At 40.6% G+C, this 26,340-nt stretch overlaps 1 protein-coding gene across 4 annotated transcripts in view; it reads left to right on the forward strand.

Annotated features, from left to right (window-relative positions):
- Positions 1-26,340, forward strand: part of SUGT1 (SGT1 assembly cochaperone of MIS12 kinetochore complex) — a 100,628-nt gene that overhangs the window by 68,584 nt on the left and 5,704 nt on the right. For all 4 annotated transcript variants that reach the window (XM_075852302.1, XM_075852300.1, XM_075852301.1 and 1 more), the window contains 2 exons: positions 22,708-22,795; positions 25,032-25,213. In XM_075852302.1, coding sequence (XP_075708417.1) covers positions 22,708-22,795; positions 25,032-25,213 — 270 coding nt within the window. The remainder of the gene's footprint in view (positions 1-22,707; positions 22,796-25,031; positions 25,214-26,340) is intronic.

The raw sequence follows: 26,340 nt of genomic DNA on the forward strand, positions 1-26,340 counted from the left end.
TATACATTGATGTTGGTCTGATTGGATATGAATTGGACAAAAATCTGTACATGTAAACGCACCTTTACCTTGAAGCTACTTTAGGGAATTGTGTTCTCAGCAATTTCCTGATTATTGGTTATCAGAGTTGGTCTCTTTACAAGTGGGAGTTATTATCCACCAGGCTCGGTGCCGAACGTATACACAGTGCCCTATAAACACGAAGGATTCCAAGAGTGTTCTTTTGGCATCCACTTAGTAGGTGTACATTAGTTTATACCTTTTTTATATATATATTTTAACTGTTTAGAGAAGTGGAGTTATCTGTGCTCTCCTATACAGAGGCATCATGCAAAAAAACGTCTTGTACTTTTTTTTTGCATGGGGACCTATGTATGTCATTTGCCACTGTATGCCTATACAGTGGCACAAGTGGGAGGTAACAGTCAGGGATACCTAGTGATGGTTGCCCTACGTACATTACTAACGCAGTGTGAACAGAGCCTAACGCAAATAAAGAAATACTAATTGACTGATTATTGTTTTTAAGTACAGAACGGATTCTGCTGGAATGATTTATTATAAGTCTGTTGGAAATTCAAAGCAGTTACTGCAAAATAAAGATTAATTCATTAGCACTAATTCTCCACTGCGGCAAGACTCCCACTTATCACACTCAATAAGTATTTCTATGTTTGCAGCTGACTGTGAATTTAGTAAAAGTGACAGTAATGTTCTCTATGCTGAAATCCACTGCAGTTTTTGCCTTGTTTTGTACAAATTAATTGCAGTAAATTGCCACCCATGACGTGATCATGTAGAACTGATTTAGGTGCTGCAATTTGCACAATGTTCATTTCTGAGATTTGCTTTAGATTACGTTATAGGCACGTTTCACTTATTCGGTTTGCTGCACAGGAAAACTCCAGTATAAAACCATTAAGGTATGTGTGCCAAGCAGAAAAAAAAATCAAACTCAAAATTCCCTATGGATTATTTTTTTTTTTTTTTATGCGGATTTTGAATTGCATGCGGGGTCTTAAGCTTTTATTGAAGTTTTTTTTTTTTTTAGGTTTTTTGATTTAGAAAATGCAAAAACCACTTAAAAAAATGGCTCCTATTGATTGATTGTATGTTCAGAGGCAAAAACCGCTGCAAAGATAGGGCATGATGTTTTTTGTTTTTTTCCGCGAGCAAACAAACGTCGGTCCGTGTAAAAGAGCCTTGCGTCTCGCATACACGCGGAGGGAGAGAACCTGCAGCTGCAACCCCCTCCTCCCTGTATACCATGTGCTCTAACTGTTGCTAGAGCCCTTGGAGGGAGGACGCAGGAGGTTTCTGACTATAGAGCCTGCGCTCAGGGAAAGGAGAGACTACAGGAAGAAGAATATGTGATTTTCTCCTAATATGAATATTTGTAACTTGTGATATCTCTTGTGTGCTATGGATCTATGTTATAAATGACAATAACTACACCTTTTAATTTGTTCCTTCCATACAGGAGGAGTAGTAGCGCAGAAGGATTATTTTTTTTCTAAAATATTTAATGATAAAATAAAAAAAAATGATTTGATGGAGGTTATTAATGAGTCATGAAATCACACTGTCATCTTCATCTAGGCGTTTTAATAACTAATGAACATTCCACTCCTAAAATTTGAGACCGTTTGATCTGTCTTGGTAATGACAATTTACAGTGAAAAGTTAGTTTGCGATGGCTCTTTCTCGGCAGTCTGTGTTATGATGTTGCCTCACATTACATTCAGGAATATTGGACAGGAGAGCAGTATTGATGTTACTGGGGATGGAATATGTGCAGATGAGTGATTTCACAAGGAGACCGTTCAGTACAGTCCGCTCTTTGCTTGGGTGCTGCTGTTCGCTCTGCCTCCTACAAAAGGCTGCTTGTTGGAAGGTCTGCAGGGCTCCCTAGGTAATGTTGGTCCTAGATAACAATCTAGTGTATGTGCCATTCATAGATCTCCAGCTCCGAAAACAGGAAACTTCGGAATGATTCTTCGGCAGAAGGTTTCTTTACACATGTTAAGTATAATTTGCCCAGGAAAAAAACATGTTTTCATTGGGAAGATTAAAATGTCAGGCATTTGTAAATGAAAACTAGTCCTCATAGAAATGTGGTCTCCTCGTGCAGCGGAAGGACAAGCCTCACATCATGGGATATAGGGTAGAGTTAAGTTGGCCATAGACGTTAAATATGGTTGATTGACCATTAACACCGTTGACTCTGAATATGCATGTGAATTCAATAGAGTAGCATTATTATTTTCTAAACCAGACAACTCCTTTAACAGAGAGATCGTTTTAGGCAAGTCAGCTGGAAAGACCACCATAATGAAGGTTTTTTTTTTCCAGGATGTAACGTTGAAGGCTGCTATTACTTAGAATAGGTTGAGGGATTATACACGGTTGTGGGTGGATATGGAGTTTAAATCAAGGATAAGTCACTATTCACATGTAAAGAGAACTAGTCACCCCTCCTGACATGTAAATATGCTTATATTCCTCACAAATAACAGACATTTTTCTGCCGAATGGCAAAAGTACCCATTTGTATAGGCATTTTGTTGTACCCTGATCCTTTTCTTGTAGAATTCTGTATGTTATTGTGTAGTTAGTCGTAAAAACATATGCCTCAAATATATGGCAAAAACGTGGTGTGTGAACCTAGCCTTACTGATGGAGACCCAACGGTGCGAAATTGTGTAAAATTTATATTATCAGCAGCTTTTGTTACCATTCTAAACTATTTTTGTTCTATTTTTTTGATATATTTCCAATATTACTTGTCATATCATGTCTAAACACACAGGGGGAGATTTATTAAGAATGGTGTTTAATATGCCAGTCTTACTTAAGCAAACGGTTTATAAAGATTTTAATGCCGCATCTTTCAACAGACCGTGTGCCACAGTTGTAGCAAAGGTTACGGCTACAGGGTGACTTTGGCCGCGATATGTCGTGGGTCCAAAGATCAGTGTGTTGCGCTGCATGCATTACAGTAATGTAAGTGAGGGTGGTTGCTTTGCAACCTGCAAGTTACCGCAACGCACCAGTCGCAAGAAGTCCAGCAGGTTTGTTTTCTTGGGACTGTGTAGAGTCGTGGTCATGGCAATTTGAGGGTCACAAAGCGACCACATTGATTTTCATTATCCGCGATGTAGGCAGGTTGGGACAATTATTCTTGGCCGCACAACCTGTGTCACGGCCATATTCTGTGTCTAGCCCTAGCCTTATAATCGCGGTCTCCATGTGTGCGACCACGGCCCCTCCGGCCGGACATAAAATAAAAAAAATATGTATCCTCTGGTCACCGCTTGGCTGCTTTCCACCTGGTCCCCTTAGGGTCTCACTGCTGGCCATGGTATGGCGTAGATTTCCGCTATTTTGCGCCATTTCTCTGGTTTATATTCTAGTAAATCTATCAGGTGGTGGTGGCCACACCCCTTTTGCTAAGACCCACCTCTTCTTCAAAAGTGGCAAGGATGACCCAAAGTCACAATTTTCACTGCAAGTGGCAACTTTTTGGCCTTTTATATGCCAGGAAATTGGTGTAGAAATGTTAATTCCCCCAAAGGGTGTATTTTATGAGTTTTTTTTTTTTTTTTTTCTACCATGGTTTTTGTAGTCATGGCAAACCTGTGGTATTTTGGGTAAAAACTGCGGCATATTTGTACCGCTTCTGAAAATTGTAAAAAAAACAAACAAAACGTGTCTAAATACTCCTTTAACCCCTTAATGACCGGGCATGTTTGTACCTTAATGACCAAGCCAGATTTGTCAAATCTGGTATGTCTGACTTTATCAGAGAATAACTCTGTGAAAGTTTTGAATATCCAAGTAATTCTGACATTGTTTTTTCGTCACATGTTGTACTTTATTTTAGTGGTAAAAGTAGACTGATACGATTTGCGGAAATTAATAGAAAAATGGAAGAAATGTTGTAAAAATTACCATTTTCCCCTATTTTTAACTGCAATATGTCACATATGTACACACATACTGTACAATTTTTTTAATTAAATATATTTCAATCTCTTTACTCTATTTTGGCAGCACTTTTGAAAAAATAAAATACATTTTCCGCAATTTAGAGGACTTACAATTTGAATAATAATTTTATAAATTTTGAAGTACATTTTGTTTTCCTGCACCAAGCCAGGTTTTCAGAGGCTCACAGGTCTCAGAGTGATGGAAACCCCCACAAATGACCCCATTTAGAAAACTAGACCCCTTAAGGTATTTATCTAGGGCTATAGTAAGTATTTTGACCCCCACAGTTTTTTGCTAAATTTAATACATAGCAGGTGAAAAAAAAAAATTTCACTTTTTTTCATAAAAGTATCAGTTTGAAGACCAATTTCTTTGTAAAGCGACCATGAAAGTGAAGAAACACACTCCAAAATCTATCACAGTCTTTCTCCTGTTTTCAAAAATACCCACATTGTGGCCCTAATGCGTTGTTTGGACACACGGCAGGGCCCCAAAGGAAGGGAGCACCCGGAGGCTTTCAGGACTCATATTTTGCTTGAAAATGTTTTAGGCCCCACTGTACATTTGGAGAAGCTTTGAGCTGCCAGAATGATAGAAACTCCCCATAAACGACCCCACTTCGAAAACTAGACCCCTTAAGGTATTTATCTAGTGGTATAGTTAGCATTTTGACCACACAGGTTTTTCGCTAAATATATTGGAATTAGTCTGTAAAATAAAATGTACTTTTTTTCTGAAACAACATAGAAATTTTTATTATTTCCAAGGAATAACAAAGAAAATGCACCCCAACATTTGTAAAGCAATGTCTCCCGATTACGACAAAACCCCATATGTGGTAATAAACTGCTGTTTGGACCCACAGCAGGGCTCAGAAGGGAAGGAGCGCCATTTGGATTTATGATTTTGCTGGAATGGTTTTCGGTGCAATGTCGCATTTGCAATGCACTGGAGGGACCAAAACAGTGGAAACCCACCAAAAGTGACCCCATTTTGGAAAAACCTTCAAGGAATTTTTCTAGGGGTATATTGAGCATTTACACCCCATGGGCCTTTTGCAGAGTTTATTGGAATTAGGGCGCGAAAATTAATATCAAAATTTTTTCCACTAAAATGTTGAATTTTCTCATTTTCACAAGGGATAAAGGAGGAAAAAAACAACCATTTTTTATAAAGCAATTTCTCCCGAGTACGGAAATACCCCACATGTGGTCAAAAGTTTTTTTCATTAGAAATGGATTAACTCTTTCAGGACTGATCCATTTTTTGCTTTCATATTTTAGATTTTCACTCCCCGCTTTCCAAGAGCCATAACTTTTTTATTTTTCCATCAATAGAGCGGTGTGAGGGCTTATTTCTTGCGGGAGGAGCTGCAGTTTTTATTGGTACCATTTTTTGGTACATAAAAAGTGATTCAAAAGTTGTGTTACATTTTTTTTTTTTTTTTAGAGCGAAGGTGACAAAAGAAAAAAAACCAGCGATTTTAGCGGTTTCAATTATTAATTTTTTTTTTAAGGTGTGCACCGTGCAAATTAAATAATGGTATATTGTAATAGTTCGGACTTTTACGGACGTAGCGATACCAATTTTGTTAATTTCTTTACATTACTTTAGAAGAAAAATGCGAAAAGGTGTTTTGTTTTTTTAACTTTAAAAAAAAAATTCTCACTACTAATAACTATAATTCTTCTACACATTTTATTAATCAATCCCCTTATGGGACTTGATCCAGCGATCATTGGATCACTGGTACAATATACTGCAATACTAATGTATTGCAGTATATTGTTGTTCTTACAGGATTCTGTAACAGAGCGATCGCTGTACCTGTCCGTTAGTACCGAGGGGGCCTGCTGTAATACACAGCCGACACCCGCAGCGTATGGAGCGGGCTCAGCACGTGAGCCGGCTCCATACATCAACCGCCGCACCATGACGGGCAATTAAGTCATAGTGCGCAAAGGGGTTAGTGCACAGCGGATGGTTCAAAGTGAAAATTGCAATTTTCCACTGATACGCCATTTTAGTGCATAATATGTTGTGCCCAGTTTGTGCCACAGAAGACAAATACCTCATAAAAGGTTAAGCGGGTTCTCCTGCTTGGGCACGCTGCAGACCTCAGAAGGGAGGGAGCGCCATTTTGCTTTTGGAGTGCAGATTTTGCTTGGCAGTTCTTCTGTTTTGGGTTTCGCTGGTATTTCAGTTTATAATGTGGGGGGCATGTGTAATCTGTGCGGAGAACATCAGGGCATAATAAGAGGGTATAATAATGCGGTAAATAAATAACATTTCATAGATATGTGCCCGGTGTTGCACTGATAAATGGCGCCCGATCTTATCCACTTTTGGACACTGCACATTTTGCATTGCCATATTCTGAGAGACAGAACTTTTTTATTTTTTCACCACAGGAGCCCTGTGAGGGCTTATTTGTTGCGGGACAATCTGTCGTTTTCATTGGTACCATTTTGGGGTACGTGCGTTTTTGTTTTTTTTTGTTTTTTTTTAATTCCATTTTTTTGCAATCCTGAGCAAAAAACAGGAATTCTGACACCGTTTTTTAGGTTTTCTTTTTGCGGCGCTCACCGTACGCTATAAATGACATTTTTACTTTATTCTGCGAGTTGGTACGGTTACGGCGATACCATATGTATATAGGTTTGGTACTTTTTTTTAGCGTTTGCACAATAAAATGACTTCTTTATAAACAAAAAAAAAAAAATCTGTGTCACCATATTCTGAGAGCCATAATTTTTTAATTTTTTTAGTCAAAAAAGCTGTGTAAGGGCTTGTTTTTTGCGGGACGGATTGAAGTTTTTATTGGTACTATTTTCGGGTACATGCGACTTTTTGATCATTTTTATTCTTTATTTAGGGAGCGGTGGTGACCAAAAAAATTGTGATTCTGTCGTAGTTTTTTATTGATTTTTTTTTTTTTGGGTTGTTCATTGTGCGGGAAAAATAACATCATAGTTTTATAGTTGGGTTCGTTACGAACGCGGTGATACCAAATATGTGTACTTTTTTTAACGTGTTCATTTTTTTTCTATAATAAGTTTTATTATAGGAAAAAAAAGCATTTAGTGTTTATAGAACTTATAACTTTTATTTTTACACTTCTTCTTTTTTTTTTTAAAACCTTTTGATTACTTTTTTTTACTTTTTCACTTGTCCCACTAGGGGACACTTAGACTTGCAGCTTTGATCGCTGCTAGAGTACATCACACTACACACGTAGTGTAATGTGCTCCTAACTGTCATTGTGACGTGACTGTCACACTGACAGGAAGCAGAGGAGGAACGGCCGGAGGCTGTTCCTCCGAGGCTTCCGTACATGGCAACCCGGAGGTCATTATCTGACCTCCGATTGCCGTGACAAGCATCGGTAGCCCCCACGATCACTTCGTGGGGGCTGCCGATGTGCTTCAAACCACTTAAATGCGGCGACGGCAATCCGTCGCCGCACTTAAGGGGTTAACTGCCAAAAGCAGCGGCGATGGTCCGCTGTCCGGCGAGACTGATGTCTCAGCTGTCTAGGACAGCTGTCAGCGCGGGTCTGTCACTCTGTGTTTACACAGAGTGACAGTTTGAAATACGGACGAAAATGAACGTCATGGTGCGGGAACTAGCAGCCGACCATGACGTTCATTTTCGTCCTTGGTCGTGAAAGGGTTAAACTGTTGTGTTTTTGTGATTATTAAGAATATTAACCCCTTAGTGGCTAAGCCTGTTTTGGCTTTAAAGAGGCTCTGTCACCAGATTTTGCAACCCCTATCTGCTATTAAAAAGGCCATACTCACTAGGTAGGTGGGTGGGTGAAAACCCGTTCCCATCAGGACTAGTGAGTATGGCCTTTTTGGTGGTTTTGATATTTATGTCCCATTTCTTCTGTTTGTGGCCCTATCTGCTATTGCAGCAGATCGGCGCTGCAATGTAGATTACAGTAACGTTTTTATTTTAAAAAAACGAGCATTTTTGGCCAAGTTATGACCATTTTTGTAGTTATGCAAATGAGGCTTGCAAAAGTCCAAGTGGGTGTGTATTATGTGCGTACATCGGGGCGTTTTTAATACTTTCACTAGCTGGGCGCTCTGATGAGAAGTAACATCCTCTTCTCTTCAGAACGCCCAGCTTGTGACAGTGCAGATCTGTGACGTCACTCACAGGTCCTGCATCGTGACGGCCACATCGGCACCAGAGGCTACAGTTGATTCTGCAGCAGCATCAGCGTTTGCAGGTAAGTCGATCTTACTTGCAAACGCTGATGCTGCTGCAGAATCAACTGTAGCCTCTGCTGCCGATGTGGCCGTCACGATGCAGGACCTGTGAGTGACGTCACAGATCTGCACTGTCACAAGCTGGGCGTTCTGAAGAGAAGAGGATGTTCCTTCTCTTCACAGCGCCCAGCTAGTAAAAGTATTAAAAACGCCCCGATGTACGCACCTAATACACACCCACTTGGACTTTTACTTTTAAACACACCCACTTGGACTTTTGCAAGCCTCATTTGCATAATTACAAAAATGGTCATAACTTGGCCAAAAATGCTCGTTTTTTAAAAATAAAAACGTTACTGTAATCTACATTGCAGCGCCGATCTGCTGCAATAGCAGATAGGGGTTGCAAAATCTGGTGACAGAGCCTCTTTAAGGACCAGGCCATTTTTTTCAAATCTGACGTGTCACTTGCAGTGGTAATAACTTTGGAATGCTTTTATTTTTTTAAAGCGAATCTGAGATTTGTTTTCTCGTGACACGTTGGACTTTAAAAGTTAGTGGTAAAATTTGGATGATACATTCAGTGTTTATTTGTGAAAAACTTAAAATTTAACTATCTGCTTGTTATTACAGATAGTAATACCACACAAAATAGTTACTATTTCACATTTCCCATATGTCTACTTCATGTTTGCATAGTTTTTTCAACGTCCTGTTATTTTTCTAGGACGTTACAAGGCTTAGAACTTTAGCAGCAATTTCTCACATTTCAAAGAAAATGTCAAAAGCCCTTTTTTAAGCACCGTTCTGAACTGGATTTAAGGGCCTTACATATTATAAACCCCCTATAAATCACCCCATTTTAAAAACTGAACCCCTCAAAGTATTCAAAATAGTATTTAGAAAGTTTCTTAACACTTTAGGCGTTTCACAAGAGTTAAAGAGGCTCTGTCACCAGATTCTCTAACCCCTATCTCCTATTGCATGTGATCGGCGCTGCAATGCAGATAACGGTAATGTTTTTTGTTTTTTTTAAAAAACGTTCATTTTTGGCCAAGTTATCAGCTATTTTATATTTATGCAAATGAGCTTTGAAATGGACAACTGGGCGTTTTTTTTTTTTTTTCGTTATGTCCAACTGGGCGTGTATGGTGTTTTTAACTGGGCGTGTTTATGTGTATGACGCTGACCAATCAGTGACCAGTCAGCGTCATACACTCCTCAACATCTGCACGCTCCTCTCCTGAAATATTCTGTGCTGCTGTGAACTCTGCTCTTACCATTACGTAGCTCTCAGTCTGTTACCTCTCCTCCACTCCTGTCCTCAATAACACCTTCACATGATTGGCAAGTCACCACCCCGCACAAGATCCTACTGCACGGCTGACAGCCGTTAGCTGTATAGCTAACAGCACGTTTGTGTTGGAAGCGCGCCCTGCTGTGTCTCACTTAGCAGCTGGGTGTGTTCCCCTCATCTAGCTGCTACGTTCTATCCTGACCGCCGGTGAATTCTCCGTGCGGTCTTCGCAGTGCTGCTACCCCGTTTACCTACGGGAGCAGAACGCGGCTCCTGAAATAATCTGTGCTGCCTTAAACTCTGTGGACAGGTCAGGATCCTGTTTTTTTTTAAATGCTGCTGGGGAACCCGCTCGATCCACTATATAAGGCTGCGCCTCCATCCTCTTCTTCCCCAGTCACTTATTCCCAAGCGCTGTAAACTTTCAGATTGGTTGCGCTGTGAATATTCGGAGAACGTGATTGGTTTATGTGCAGGGTAATGAACATACAGACAAGCAGTAGAAGACTGACTAAGTGCTGAGCATTTCATTGAATTCAGTCTTCTACTGCTTGTCTGTATGTTCATTACCCTGCACATAAACCAATCACGTTCTCCGAATATTCACAGCGCAACCAATCTGAAAGTTTACAGCGCTTGGGAATAAGTGACTGGGGCAGAAGAGGATGGAGACGCAGCCTTATATAGTGGATCGAGCGGGTTCCCCAGCAGCATTTAAAAAAAACAGGATCCTGACCTGTCCACAGAGTTTAAGGCAGCACAGAGTATTTCAGGAGATGAGCGTGCGGATCTTGTGCGGGGTGGTGACTTGCCAATCATGTGAAGGTGTTATTGAGGACAGGAGTGGAGGAGAGGTAACAGACTGAGAGCTACGTAATGGTAAGAGCAGAGTTCACAGCAGGAGAGGAGCGTGCAGATGTTGAGGAGTGTATGACGCCGACTGGTCACTGATTGGTCAGCGTCATACACATAAACACGCCCAGTTAAAAACACAATACACGCCCAGTTAAAAACACACTACACGCCCAGTTGTCCATTTCAAATCTCATTTGCATAAACATAAAATAGCTCATAACTTGGCCAAAAATGAACGTTTTAAAAAACAAAAAACAAAAAAAAAGTTACTGTTATCTACATTGCAGCGCCGATCACAATAGGAGATAGGGGTTTGAGAATCTGGTGACAGAGCCTCTTTAAAGCAAATTAAAGGTGAAATTTACAAATGTGTTTTTTTTTTTCTTCCAAAAAAATCAGTTTTAATCCATTTTTTCTGTAGCACAGAAGGTTTTACCAGAGAAACGCAACTTGATATTTTTATTTTTTTTTATTTTTTTTTTAAACTAGTTTTTTTGCGAACTGTTGCATAAACAAGCATAAAGCCAGTCATACATCCTTGACTGGAATAAATCACATTGTAACATAGATGTATCAATACATAAAGTCAAATAGTCAAAGCACTTTAGATTACATTCCATCTTGCAAATGAAATACAGGGATATAGAAACATCAGTGCTTGTAATTGTTTACAAGGAAGTATAAACTATCTTAACCCCTTAGCCACATCCAACGTATGAGTACGTTGTGTTGCTGATGCTGGCTCAGAAGCTGAGCCCGCACCATCGACAGCGGGTGTCATGTGTATATTACAGCTGACACCCTGCTGCATGACCGGGGCCGGAGCTAGCCTCCGATCCTGCCGATTAACCCCTAGACGCAGCGCTGAAAAGAGAGCGCCGCATCTATGGTGTTTCCTAGCAGATCGGAACCCCGCAAATCAAATTGCGGGGTTCCGATGGCTGTTCTGGCAGACCGGAGGCCTAACAATGGCCTCCTGTCTGCCAAGTACGGAAGCCTGATGGTCCTGCCCGGAGGCGGGGCCTAAAAGGCTTCCGGTCACTGTGGAAAGATGGCGCAGGCTCAGAAGCTGAGCCGGCGACATCAGCCGCCAGTGTCAGCTGTATGTTACAGCTGACACCGTGCTGTAACGGAGCTAGCTCCGATCCCTGCCATTAACACATTAGATCCGTGATTAAAAATAAAAGCGATCGTGGCATCTTAGTAGTTTGTAGTGATCGGCATCGACACGATGTTATCGTGACGATGCCGATCGTTGATATGGCAACCGGAGGCCTAATAGCCTCCTGGTCTGCCATGTACAATAGCCTATTAGGCCCCATCCACAGATGGGACCTAATAGGCTTGCTGTCAGTGAATGACTGACCGCTCTAATAAATTGCACTACGTGGGTAGTGCAATGCATTCGAGCAAAGATCAGAGGTGCAGGCCCTCTAGTCCCCAAGTGGGACAAAAAAAAAGTTTAATAAAAGTGTAAAAATAAGTTTCAAGTTAATGAAAACAAACGTTGCCTTTTTTTCTATTTATTATAGGAAAAAAATGAACCCTTTAAAAAAGGTACACAAATTGGGTATCGCCGCGTCCGTAACTACCCCAACTATAAAACTGTAATGTTAGTTTTTGCCACACGGTGAACACTGCAAAAAAGATAAGTAAAAAACAATGCCAGAGTAGCTTCTTTTTTTTTTTTTTATCAGCACCCCTCACAAAACATGGAATAAAACGTGATCAAAAAGTCGCAGGTACCCCAAAACGGTACCAATAAAAACTACAAGTAGTCCCGCAAAAAACAAGCCCTCCCACAGCTTTTTGACTGAAAAATTAGAAAGTTATGGCTCTCAGAATATGGCGACACAAGAAATAAATAAAATGAAAAAAAAAAAAAAAAGTGATTTTATTGTGCAAACGCTGCAAAACGTAAAAAAAAACCTATATACATTTGATATCGCCATAATCGTATCGACCCACAGAATAAAGTAAAATGGTAATTTATAGCCCATGGTGAACGCCGTAAAAAAAACCATAACAGAATTACTGGTTTTTGGTCACCCTGCTTGCCCAAAAATTTAATAAAAAGTGATCAAACAATTGCATGTACCCAAAAATGTTAGCAATGAAAACTACAGATTGTCCCGCAACAAATAAGCCCTCACACAGCTCCGGTGAAGAAACCATAAAGACGTTCTGGCTCTCAGGAAATGGCGATGCAAAATGTGCAGAGTGTTCCAAAAGCAGATAAGATTGGGCACCATTTATCAGTGCGACACCGGCCACATATCTTCGGATTATTATTTATTTACTGCATTATTATACCCTGATGTACTCCGCACAGCTTACATATGCCCCCACATTATAAACTGAAATACCAGCAATACCCCAAACAGAATAACTGCCAAGCACAATCTGCGCACCAAAAGCCAAATGGCGCTCCCTCCCTTCTGAACACTACAGCATGCCCAAACATCAGATTACATCCACATATATGGCATCGCCATACCTGGGCGAACCAACTTAAAGTTTTGAGGTATTTGTCTTTGGTGGCACAAACTGGGCACAACATATTGTGCGCTAAAATGGCATATCAGCGGAAAATTGCAATTTTCACTTTGCACCATATTCTGCGCATGAACTTCTCATGAAAATGCTCCCTACACCCCTTAAAATGCCTTAATGGGTGTAGTTTCCAAAATAGGGGTTACTACTTGGGGGTTTGCTTTACTATTTGACCTCCGAGCCCTGCAATTGTGGGCAAACAGTGTGAAAATCACCAAAATAGACCTCAAATGCGCATGGTGCTCTTCACTTCGGAGCCCTGTCATATGTCCATGCAAATTATAAATGCCTTGAGGGGTGTGGTTTCTAAAATGGGGTCACTTCTTAGGGGCTACCACTGTACTTTTTGTACCTTTTTTAGGGTTTTGCAAATGCAACATGGGGCCCAAAAACCAAGCCAGCAAAATTTGCATGCCAAATAGCACTCCTGCCTTTCTGAGCCCTGCAGTGTTTTCAAATGTTATGGTGCTTTTTCTCCTTTTTATTCCTTTTTGTAAAAAATTTAAAATTTCCAAGTTTTATCAGAAGAAAAGTAATTTTTAATTTTACAGCATAATTCCACTAAATTCAGCAAAAACTGGGGTCAAAATGCTAAAACTACATTTTATTAGAAAAAATGTTGATTTTTATTTTCACGGCCTAATCTCACTAAATTCAGCAAGAAAAACAGTGGGGTCAAAATGCTCACTATACACCTTGATAAATTCCTTCAGGGGTGTAGTTTCCCAAATGGGGTCACTTTTGGGTGGTTTCCACTGATTTGGTCCCTCAGGGGCTTTGCAAATTCGACATGGCACCGAAAACCATTCCAGCAAAACTGGTGCTCCTTCCCTTCTAAGCCCTGCTGTGGGTCCAAACAGCAGTTTATTACAACATATGGGGTATTGCCGTAATCGTGAGCTTTTCAAATGTTGGTGTGCGTTTTCTCCTTTATGCCTTGTAAATATTGAAGTTTTCTACATTTTTTGGGGAAAAATTTCGATTTTCATTTTTACATCCTAATTCCACTAAATTCAGTAAAAAAACCTGCTGGGTTAAAATGCTCACTATACCCCTTGATAAATTCCTTGAGGGGTGTAGATTGCCAAATGTTGTCTTTTGGGGGGGTTTTCACTGTTTTGGCACCACAAGAGCTCTTCAAACCTGGCATGGTGCCTAAAATATATTCTAATAAAATGGAGGCCCCAAAATCCACTAGGTGCTCCCTTGTTTCGGAGGCCGGTGCCTTAGTCCAGTAGCACACGAGGGCCCCGTGGGATATTTCTAAAAACTGCAGAATCTGGGCAATAAACATGAATTTGCGTTTCTCTGGTAAAACCTTTTGTTACAGAATTTTTTTTATTAAAACAGATTTTCTGAAAAAATATTTGTACATTTCACCTCTACTTTGCTTTAATTCCTGTGAAACACCAAAAGGGTTAAACTTTCTAAATGCAGTTCCAAGTACTTTGATGGGTGCAGTTTTTAAAATGGGGTGTTTTATAGGGGGATTCTAATATATAAGGCCCTCAAAGCCACTTCAGAACTGAACTGGTCCCTAAAAAAATAGCGTTTTGAAATTTTCTGGAATCGATCATTCATCCAATGTTGTACTATAGTTTTTCTTGCTAAAAATTTGTCTCAAAAAGATTCTAGTGTGGTGTCTCCATGTCTCCTCATCCAATATACCAAACAAACAAATCTTAGGACAGAAAGGGACATTTTCATGCAACAAGGAAGATAACCGGGATATTATGTCAAGCCAAAAGTCCCTAATGAAGTGACATGCCCATATCCTGTGCCAAAAATCTTCTTCAGGAGAATGACATCGTAAACAATCTGTAGAAGGCAATCTTCCCATTTTAAATATCCTAACCGGGTTAAATATGCCTGGTGTATTATACAGTGAAGGAAATAAGTATTTGATCCCTTGCTGATTTTGTAAGTTTGACCACTGTCAAAGACATGAACAGTCTAGAATTTTTAGGCTAGGTTAATTTTACCAGTGAGAGATAGATTATATAAATTAAAAAAAAGAAAATCACATTGTCAAAATGATATATATTTATTTGCATTGTGCACAGAGAAATAAGTATTTGATCCCTTTGGCAAACAAGACTCAATACTTGGTGGCAAAACCCTTGTTGGCAAACACACCAGTCAGACGTTTTTTGTAGTTGATGATGAGGTTTGCACACATGTTAGATGGAATTTTGGCCCACTTCTCTTTGCAGATCATCTGTAAATCATTAAGATTTCGAGGCTGTCGCTTGGCAACTCGGATCTTCAGCTCCCTCCATAAGTTTTCGATGGGATTAAGGTCTGGAGACTGGCTAGGCCACTCCATGACCTTAATGTGCTTCTTTTTGAGCCACTCCTTTGTTGCCTTGGCTGTATGTTTCGGGTCATTGTCGTGCTGGAAGACCCAGCCACGAGCCATTTTTAATGTCCTGGTGGAGGGAAGGAGGTTGTCACTCAGGATTTGACGGTACATGGCTCCATCCATTCTCCCATTGATGCGGTGAAGTAGTCCTGTGCCCTTAGCAGAGAAATGCCCCCAAAACATAATGTTTCCACCTCCATGCTTGACAGTGGGGACGGTGTTCTTTGGGTCATAGGCAGCATTTCTCTTCCTCCAAACACGGTGAGTTGAGTTAATGCCAAAGAGCTCAATTTTAGTCTCATCTGTCCACAGGACCTTCTCCCAATCACTCTCAGAATCATCCAGATGTTCATTTGCAAACTTCAGACAGGCCTGTACATGTGCCTTCTTGAGCAGGGGGACCTTGCGGGCACTGCAGGATTTAATACATTACGGCGTAATGTGTTACCAATGGTTTTCTTGGTGACTGTGGTCCCAGCTGCCTTGAGATCATTAACAAGTTCCCCCCGTGTAGTTTTCGGCTGAGCTCTCACCTTCCTCAGGATCAAGGATACCCCACGAGGTGAGATTTTGCATGGAGCCCCAGATCGATGTCGATTGACAGTCATTTTGTATGTCTTCCATTTTCTTACTATTGCACCAACAGTTGCCTCCTTCTCACCCAGCGTCTTACTTATGGTTTTATAGCCCATTCCAGCCTTGTGCAGGTCTATGATCTTGTCCCTGACATCCTTAAAAAGCTCTTTGGTCTTGCCCATGTTGTAGAGGTTAGAGTCAGACTGATTAATTGAGTCTGGGGACAGGAGTCTTTTATACAGGTGACCATGTAAGAGCTGTCTAATGCAGGCACCAAGTTGATCTGGAGCGTGTAACTGGTCTGGAGGAGGCGGAACTCTTAATGGTTGGTCGGGGATCAAATACTTATTTCTCTGTGCACAATGCAAATATATATAATTTTGACAATGTGATTTTCTTTTTTTTTTTTTTATATAATCTATCTCTCACTGGCAAAATTAACCTAGCCTAAAAATTCTAGACTGTTCATGACTTTGACAGTGGGCAAACTTACAAAATCAGCAAGGGATCAAATACTTATTTCCTTCACTGTACATAACAATCATTTTATTGTTTGCGGAAGGAGAAACATGAATGTGGGACTCTAAAATATCCCTCCCATTCATCTGGTTGAATGTCAGGGATCCATTGTTGCCATCTACCCTCCACAGAAAGTGGTGATGAATTCACTGTTATAGATAATAAGTGAGTATACAGAGTAGATATTAGTCCTTGTGGACCCTGTGATTTAAGAATTCCTATAAGCGGGAAAGAAGAAATTGTTAATTCGTTCCCCAAGCGTTGGAATTGGGTTTGTAGGGTATGACGTATCTGAAGATACCAATGAAAATGGGTATGTAGTATGTCATATTTAGTCTGTAGTTTGAGTAAATGAAAGCAGGACATCATTATCATACAGGTCCCCTACAGTCCCAATAGTTTGAGATAAATGTGGTGGCATTGAAGAAAAGTAGGGATTATTGTTCCATAAAGGCATTTCCGATAGAACACCATTCTAGCTCAACTGCTTTTTGGCCTGCTTCCAAACGCAAGCTAGCTTGTGTAAGGGCAAGGTTTAATAGAGGCACTTGGAGTATTCACTTTGAGGGAACCAAGCAAACACGGACTACCAATGACATGGGCCAAATGATGTTCCAAGTTGGGAAGATCCTCTCCAGGCATCCACGAACTCAGGGCCCTAAGTTGGCCTGTTAAATAATATAGAAAAAAATCTAGCCGTGCCTTTCCTGCCAGCAACTTGGGCCTTTTGAGCTTGGATAGCCCAAGCTTGGGTCTAGAACTACCCCATACAAATGGTGACAATAAGGAGTTAAGCGTTTTAAAAAAATGATTTAGGTACAACAACTATGTTGTTGCTATGTTGGAGTGCATAAAGAAATTTGGGCAATAGAATAATTTCAACCAAGTTTACACGACCAGATACCAAAAGAGGCAGTTTACTCCAGACATTAAATTTAGAACGTGCATAACCTAGTAGTGGTAAAACATTGAGGGAAAGGTCTGTATCTGAAAGTTTTGTTATAAAAATGCCCAAATATTTGAAATTGTCTACTAGAGGTAATGGTTACAGCTCAGACCGTTCAGGGGGTGGTACTTTTGATAAGGACATTAAAGAGGCTTTCGCCCAATTAATAGAACGCAACTCAATATTTATTGCCCAGATTCTGCAGGTTTTTAGAAATACTCCACATGTGGCCCTAGTGTGGTAATGGACTGAAACACAGGCCTCAGAAGCAAAGGAGCACCTAGAGGATCTGGGGACCTCCTTTTTATTAGAATATATTTTGGGCACCATGTCAGGTTTGAAGAGGTCTTGTGGGGCCAAACCAATGGAAACACACCTAAAAAAGACACCACTTGGCAAACTACACCCCTCAAGGGGTATAGTGAGCTTTTTGACCCCACCGTTTTGTTTTTTTTGCTGAATTTAGTGTAATTAGGCTGTGAAAATGAAAATCTATGCTTTTGTCTAATAAAATTTCGTTTTAGCTCAGATTTTCTTATTTTCACAATAGAGAAAGGCGAAAAAGAACCCCAACATTTGTAAAGCAAACTCTTCTGATTACGGCAATACCCCATATGTGGTAATAAACGGCGTTTTGGACCCACGGCAGGGCCATTTTGGCTTTTGGAGCTCAAATTTTGCTTGATTGTTTTTTGGGTGCCATGTTTCATTTGCAAAGCCCATGAGAGGCCATAACAGTGGAAACCCCCCAAAACTGACCCAATTTGGGAAGTTACACCCCTCAAGGAATCTATCTAGGGGTATAGTGAGCATTTAGACTATAGGTCTTTTGCAGAATTTATTGGAATTGGGCCATGAAAATCAACATTTTGTTCCACTAAATTGTAGAATATCTTCATTTTCACAAGGGATACTGGAGAAAAAGCACCAACATTTGTAAAGCCATTTCTCACGATTACGGCAATACACCACATGTGGTCATAAACTGCTGTTTGGACACACGGCAGGGCTCAAAGGCAGGAGTGCTATTTGGCATGCAGATTTTGCTGGATTGGTTTTTGAGCGCCATGTCTCATTTGCAAAATACTGAGGTACCAGAGTACAGTAGAATCCCCCAAGAAGTGACTCAATTTTGGAAACTAAACCCCTCAAGGCATTTATCATGTGCCTGGACAAGACAGGGCTCAGAAGTGAAGAGCATCATGCACATTTGAGGCCTATTTTGGTGATTTTCACAGCATTGGCCCAGAATTGCAGGGCTCTGAGGTCAAATAGTAAAACAAACCCCCACGTAGTGGCCCCTATATTTGAAACTACACCACTTAGGGCATTTTAAGGGGTGTAGTGAGCATTTTGACCCCACAGGTGATTCTACATTAGGAATTCGTGCCCAGCGGATAGTGCAAAGTGAAAATTGCAATTTTCCACTGATATGCCAATTTAGTGCACAATATGTTATGCCCAGTTTGTGCCACTGAAGACAAATATCTCAAACTGTTAAGCCAGTTCACCCGGGTATTAAATGTTATATGTGTATGTAAACTGCTGTTTGGACACACTGTACGGTTCAGAAGGGAGGGAGCGCCATTTGGCTTTTGGAGTGCAGATTTTGCTTGGTAGTAGTTCTGCTCGGGGTTTTGCTGGTATTTCAGTTTATAATGTTGGGGCATATGTAATCTGTGCGGAGAACATCAGGGCATAATAAGTGGGTAAATAAATCATAGATCTGTGGCCAGTGTCTCACTGATCAATGGTGCCCAATCTTATCCACTTTTGGAACGCTCTGCACATTTTTCGTCGCCATATTCTGAGAGAACTTTTTTTTTTTTTTTCTCCACCGGAGCTGTGTGAGGGCTTATTTGTTACGGGACAGTCTGTAGTTTTCATTGGTATCATTTTGGGGTACACACTTTTTTTGATCACTTTTTATTCCATTTTTTTAGCAAGCAAGGTGACCAAAAACCATCAATCCCGACAATGTGTGTTTTTTTTACAGTGTTCACCCTGGGGTAATAAAATACATTTTACTTTGTTCTGCTGGTCGATGTGATTACAGCGATACCATATATATATATATATATATATGTCGTTTTTAAAAAAAATGTTTTGCAGTGTTTGCACACATTAAAAAAAATCACTTTTTTAAAAAATTTATTTTTTACGTCACCATATTCTGAGAGCCATAACTTTTTTTATATTTTTGTGTTGACAAGGCTGTGTTAGGGCTTGTTTTTTTGCTGGACAGGTTGTAGATTTTATTGGTACTATTTTGGGGTACGTGCGACTGTTTGATCACTTTTTATTCTATACTTTAGAAGGGATGGTGATCAAAAATAATAGCAATTCTGGCATTAGTTTTTTATTTTCCTTTTTTGTGGAGGTCACCGTGTGGGAAAAATAACAATATAGTTTTAAAGTTTGGGTTGTTATGGACGCGGTGATACAAAATGTGTACTTTAGTGTGTTTTTTTTTTTTTTTTGTTTTTTTTTTAAACGTTTTTCTTTTTTTCCTATAATAGACTTAGTTTAAAAAAAATGTTTTGTCCCACTGGGGGACTTTAAGACCTGCACCTCTCAGATTTATTCTAATGCATTGCACTAACCATGTAATGCAATGCATTACTATTCACTGACCGCAAGCCTATTGGGCTCCGCCTCGGGGTGGGCCTAATAGGCTTCGGTACGTGGCAGACCCGGAGGCCACAGCTGGCCTCCGGTTGCCATAGCAACAATCGGCATCGCTGCGACCACATTGCAGCGATGCCGATCTTCTGGAAACAACTAGAATGCCGAGATCACTTTTATTGCGGCAACTAAGGGGTTAAGGGCAGCGAGCGGAGCTAGCTCCGTTCCCTGCCGTTACACCAGGATGCCAGCTGTATCATACAGATAACGCCCTTCGGCAGATGGTGCTGGCTCGACTTCTGCGCCCGCCGCCATCTTTAATCTGCAGCCGGAAGCCTTATAAGGGGCCGAACAGGCCGCCGTACTTGGCAGACAGGAGGCCATTGTTAGGCCTCCTGTTGCCAACGGTCGATCGGCTAGCATGGCTACCCGGCTCTTTTAGCTGGGTAACCATGCTGCAATGCTGTGATTTGGTCAGACTACTGACTGACCAATCACAGCGATCACAGGCAGCGCCACGCCGTGATTGTTCCCCCGACGAGTTCCAGTGACTATCAAGTGTCTGTGACAGTCAATGTCACAGTTCTGTCATCATGTCTTTTGACATGGTGACCAAAAAGCAGCATGACGTAATTGTACTTCATGGCGCCTTAATGCAGGGCAAGCCATGACGTACAGTTGCGTCATAGTTCGTTAAGGGATTAAAGGTGTTTTAGAATGTTTACAGCATTTTAAATTTCACATTATCACGTCTGCATAATTGGGGGGAAAAGATTTAAAGTAGAGTGCAACATATCTAGAGTTGTGAGAAAATTAGCAGAGCGTGTGCACCATTGTGATAAATTTGGTGCATGTCTTGCCTGTTTGGTGTAGTTTTATCCTGTGTAAGTTTAAGACCGTATTAGTAAATGCGCAACTTTTCTCTTACGCCACATCCTTGCAGGTGTAGTTTACACCAATATTTTGCAGAAAAAAATGTTGCATTCCGTTAATAAATCTGGCATATTTTATCTTCGCCTCTTTTTCTAGACCCTTTTCAGAAAGTTTTTTTTAGTACAATTTGTGGCACGATTCTGGCGCATTTTTTGTCAACCCTTTAATGACCCAGGCTCATTGATGCCCCTGTGTCAAGGTCAAATTTGCCATTTCTGATATGCACTTTTTTAAACGATTATCTTTGCAGCCGCTTTGAATATCACAACTATCTTTTACTTTAGTTTTTTACAAGACTTATGAGGCTTTCATTTTCTAGATTAGTTTAATTCCTTGTTTTAAAATTTTATTATAAGCAGAAAAATCACTTAAAATGTGGGCTAAAAAAAACTTTTTTATTTTTATATATATATTTATCTATATTATATGTATGTGTATATATGCTGTTTGCAGGTCTGTAACAACTAGTAGTCTTCTCTCTGTCACCCTGGATCGTTGTGAGGGGAGAGTGAAGGGTGCTATAAGGCTATAGTCACACGACGTGAAAAAAAGGGAAGATAACAACTGATCAACTGTCAGATTTTCATGGCTGTTTTGCATCAGTGTGTGTCAAAATTTGAATCCATTTCCCGGCTGTCTGACCGTTTTTAACTGCCATTTGCCATCCGTTTTCCATGGCCGCTAAAAATTATGAATTTTGTTAGGATGTTTTTGTCCCAGCCACATGAAAACACCAAGGTGCCCATGTAGATAGTGCCACACAGTGTCCATGTAGATGGTGCCACAGTGTACCTTGTAGGAAGTGCCCATATAATGCAACAGTTCCCATGTAGATAGTGCCACTTTAGCTCCCTCTAGGAGCAGAGTCCCCGGCCAGATTGTTGTCGACGCTCTGGCCAGGGATTCCGCTCCTAGAGGGGGCTTATGTGGCGCTATCTACAGTGGGTGGCACGATCTACAGGGGGATGGGGCTATCTACAGGGGGGATGGAGAGACGTCAGGGGCTCCCTTTAGGAGGGGAATTCTAGAGGGAGCTTAGGTGGCGCTATTTGCAGGGATTTTTGCGCTGTCTACAGGGGGGGTGTATTCCGCGGCTCTCAAAGCCCCGGAAGACATGAGTGCAGCACTGCACTCAAACCCCGTTCCAGGCTGCCAACGTTTATATACGGGACAACTGCACCGGGCATTGGCAGGAGGAATGTATATAGCCGTATGGCAGTAGTGAAGGGGTTAATCTCCCCAATTGGTCTTTAGCACTATTATAGATACTTGCAGCAAACCTTTCATCCAGACAAACATTTTTTTTATGCTTTTGCTGTCTGTTTTTGGATTCTGTGTGACTACTGTAGTTATACTGTCTTGTTCTGAGTTAATGGGACAAGTCCTTTTATTCTTGTCAGCATCTAAGGTCTACTTCTCACACAGTGCCAATGATTGTGTCCCACTTTTTCATTTGCACTATTCTTGTCATTATCCTATGACCTACTGTTAAACAAGCGCAATTTTAGTGGGATGATGGTTTTCTCTTTTTGTTACTGTTCTCTATTCAACCACTGAAGGTAAGCACTTATACGTGGCAGACTTGGTTATTTCACTGCTGTTACAAGTTTTCGGGGGATATATTTTTATTTTGAAAACGTTCATGTAAATATCGTCTGACTGCATTACTTTACAATTTGTTTTCAGTGACTAATGCAAAAAAATGAATGACAAGTCATGAGTTTGTACCAGCTATTCAATGGGTTTATTATAAGTGCTGGATGGCTGATCCTGTGGTTCTAATAATCTGTAGTTTACTTGCTATACACACATTCTTTTCTGTTCCCTATTTTAGATAGAAATAAAAATGAGGAAGACTGAAGCTCTCCGATGGGATAAACTAGAGGGCCATTCTGAGCATCCAGTAAAACATTTCACACCAGGTCGGTCATAACCTTCAGTGCAAGCCCTGGTCTCTTTGTTCTTTTAGTTTGGAGGTACAGAGGCTCATAAGACAGGGAATTCTATTGTCTGAAATTCTCCAACACATTGAATCGCCTGTAGCTAAGGAGAGAAGTAGGAAATCCAATACTCTGCAAGTGGAGCGCCGGACAGAGTGTAGATTTGGGAAATGGCAGTCTATAGTTTGTTGATGGGCACCAGAGACCACCCCAAGGAATTTGATTTCCCTGCAGTCGGCTTTCTAGATCACTGGAAGAATCACTATACTGCAAACAGGAGAACACCTGTGTGTGTGTGTGGGATTTGTAGATCATTCAGTTTCTTTACCCTGTGTAACACCATTCAGTCATAACATTAAAAACCACCTGCCTAATATTGTATTGGTCCCCCTTGTTCCTCCAAAACCGCACTGACAGGTTGAGGCATGGACTACACAAAACTGCTGAAGATGTCCTGTGGTATCTGGCACTAAAACATTAGCAGAGGATCCTGTAAGTTGTAAAGTGTGGCTTCCATGTATCAGACTTGTTTTTCCCAGATCTGGCGAATTTGGAGGTCAAGTAAACACCTTAAACTCTTGTCGTGTTCTTCAAACCATTGATGAACAGTGTTTACAGTGTGGCAGGGTGCGTTATCCTGCTGAAAGAGGCCACTACCAGTAGGGAATACTGTTGCCATGAAAAGGTGTAACTTGGTCTGAAGCATTGTTTAGGTAGGTGGTTATTAGAAAAATAACATCCAAAACAATCCCAGCAGAACATTGCCCAAAGCATCACACTGTCTCTACCAGCATGCCTTCTTCCCATTGTGCATTCTGGTGCCATCTCTTCCCCAGGTAAAAAATTCACACTCACCCGGCTGTCCACATGATGTAAAGGAAAAGGTGATTCATCAGACCAGGCCACCTTCTTCTATTGCTCCATGGCCCAGTTCTGGTGCTCTTGTGCCAATTGTAGGTGCTTCCAATGGTGGACCGGGATCAGCATGGGCACTCTGAATGGTTAGCGGCTATGCAGCCCCAAATGCAGCAACCTACGATTTACTATATATTCTGACACCTTTCTATCAAAGCCAGCATTAACTTTTGGCAGTTTGGGCTACAGTAGCTCTTCTGTTGGATTGGACCCCACGTTCTATCCTTTATTCCCTATGTGCACCAATCACCCTTGGGGCTCGTGAGCCTGTCGCTGGTTCACCAGTTGTCCTTCCTTGGACCACTTTTTGCAGGTAGTAGCCACTGCGTAACAGGACCACCCTCGAATACGTTTGAGAAGGGCCAAATTGTGATGTCTAGATGACCGAAGTCTCTATTTTTTCTGCTTACAACACATCCACTTCAAGAACGGACTGTTCACTTGCTGCCTAATATATCCCACCCCTTGACAGGTGCCGCCATAACAACGTTATCCATTTCACCTGTCTATGGTTTTAATGTTGTGGCTGAACGGTGTGTATCCCAACCAGATTACGTGGCCATGTACATTGAATGCTCTCACGTCCCACCGATTTAATAGCCTGTCAGCGAAAATATGCAACTCTGTTGTTTGTCGAAGGGAGATGTCGGCTTTAAAGCGGATCAGTCATCATAGTGTGCTGCGCCATACACGGCAGCCGTCAGTCAATTGTGAAGTGGTGTGAATGCTCCCCTAATCAAGCCCTTTCCATAGAAAAAAAAGTTTATAGAGCCCACTGCATCTATGGGTTAAGTTGGTAAAACATGGTCCATGTAGATCTGACTTGTGGGCAGAGTTAGTAAACCTTGTATAATACAAAGTATGTTCACCGTGTTCTTTTCAGTAGGATTTATTTAGTTCTAACCTGTATAGGAATACTTCAAATCTGAATGATAGGCTAAAATACAGCGCTGCATTACTATATGTAGTATTCCCACTTCTATACTAGATTTAGTTGTGGCACAGGATGCGATCTGCTTTTCTCATGTACCTCCTAATATGTTGTTAGGTTAAACATATCCCGCTGTCTGCAATACAATAGCTGTATATACATATACTTGTTCTATTGTTGACACCTTTAAAATTGGGAAAATTAGATCATACAAAGAAAACGGAATTGTGCGTGACAGCGGTTAGGAGATCTTTCGTTTATAAAATGCAATAAAAGAGCGTTTACTTTTACTTCACTTCTGTTTGCCGTCGCTTTACAGCACTTACCACAAGTTCCGTCATATTTTTAATCAAAAATATGTCTGCATTGTAGAATCCATGCACAAATATCCATCATCCTCTCATTATACCAAGAACTGGGATAAACTGGTTGTTGATATCAAAGAGGAGGAGAAAAATGAAAAACTGGAGGGGGATGCTGCACTAAACCATCTTTTCCAGCAGATTTACACAGATGGCAATGATGAAGTGAAACGAGCCATGAACAAGTCGTTTGTAAGTATAGAATATGTTTTTATATGTCTAATATCATAGTGTATATTTTAATTGTATTTGGTTTTGGGATTGTAAGTCGCTTCTATCTCAAATTCCTTGTGTCTGAACATTAGTACATTCAGTGCCAGGCCCTGTTCACACTTGGGTTATGGTACTATCCCATCAGGTTTGAGTTTAATAGTATAGTCTACTGAAATCCTCTACCCGGTAAGAAAATAAAATACACCTAACAGACCCATGATGGGTCGACGGGATCTGTTAGGATCCATTACAAAACAGATCACATTAATCCAGTGTCAACAAAGCCTCAGTGTGTTCCACAGTAGTAGTTTATGTACTGTGTGTCCTATAAAGGTTGGGTGTTTTGGCAGCATATGATCTACCACTAAAATTTATCGGGCACCATGTTGGCATACTGTGAAATCATCCTATAAGCAGTCTATCCAATATTAATATGTAAGCACAGGCAGCAGGTGACACTGACTTTATTTATAACGGTCTAGTCACGTAGGAGTAGAGTAGAACCCCGAGCGTACCAGCAGTTGCGTGCACTGATTGCAATTTATAGATGTTTTCTTTACGGTCTTCCTCCAATTTAATTTTTCTTCCTGTACAAGCTCTTTACTATGAAATCCTGTGGTAGCTATATATTTCATTAAAAACAAAATAATAATGTAAAATTATGTGCCAGGCTCATAAAATAGACGGAAATGAATTTTGTTCTTGAAATACTGTTTTTCCCAGGACTGCAATTGTATCCGCTTCTGGATTGAAAAATGACTGATGCAGAAAAGAAAATTAACATAATCTTTTTGTGCAATAAAAACCTGCTAGCTCTATTTAATGAAAATCGAATGTGACTAATAACCATTTAAAAGAGCTTCTATTTTAGCAGCATGAAGTTGGAAGTTTAAACATTTACTAAGCGAAAAACACCTTTAATATCCGGAATAAAAATTGCTCACAATGCAGCCAGTAGTCACATGACCATACATTTACTGACGCACCGCTCTGTTTCCGGGTAGAGGTGAGAGAGCAGGACCCAGTTGAAAAGAGGAAATGTTTTATTATTCATTTGTATCTCCGCGTCATATATTACCCTGTTACAAGAAAAGACTAGCCTAAAT

This window comes from Rhinoderma darwinii, chromosome 2 (genome assembly GCF_050947455.1).
Source record: "Rhinoderma darwinii isolate aRhiDar2 chromosome 2, aRhiDar2.hap1, whole genome shotgun sequence".
NCBI lineage: Eukaryota > Metazoa > Chordata > Amphibia > Anura > Rhinodermatidae > Rhinoderma > Rhinoderma darwinii.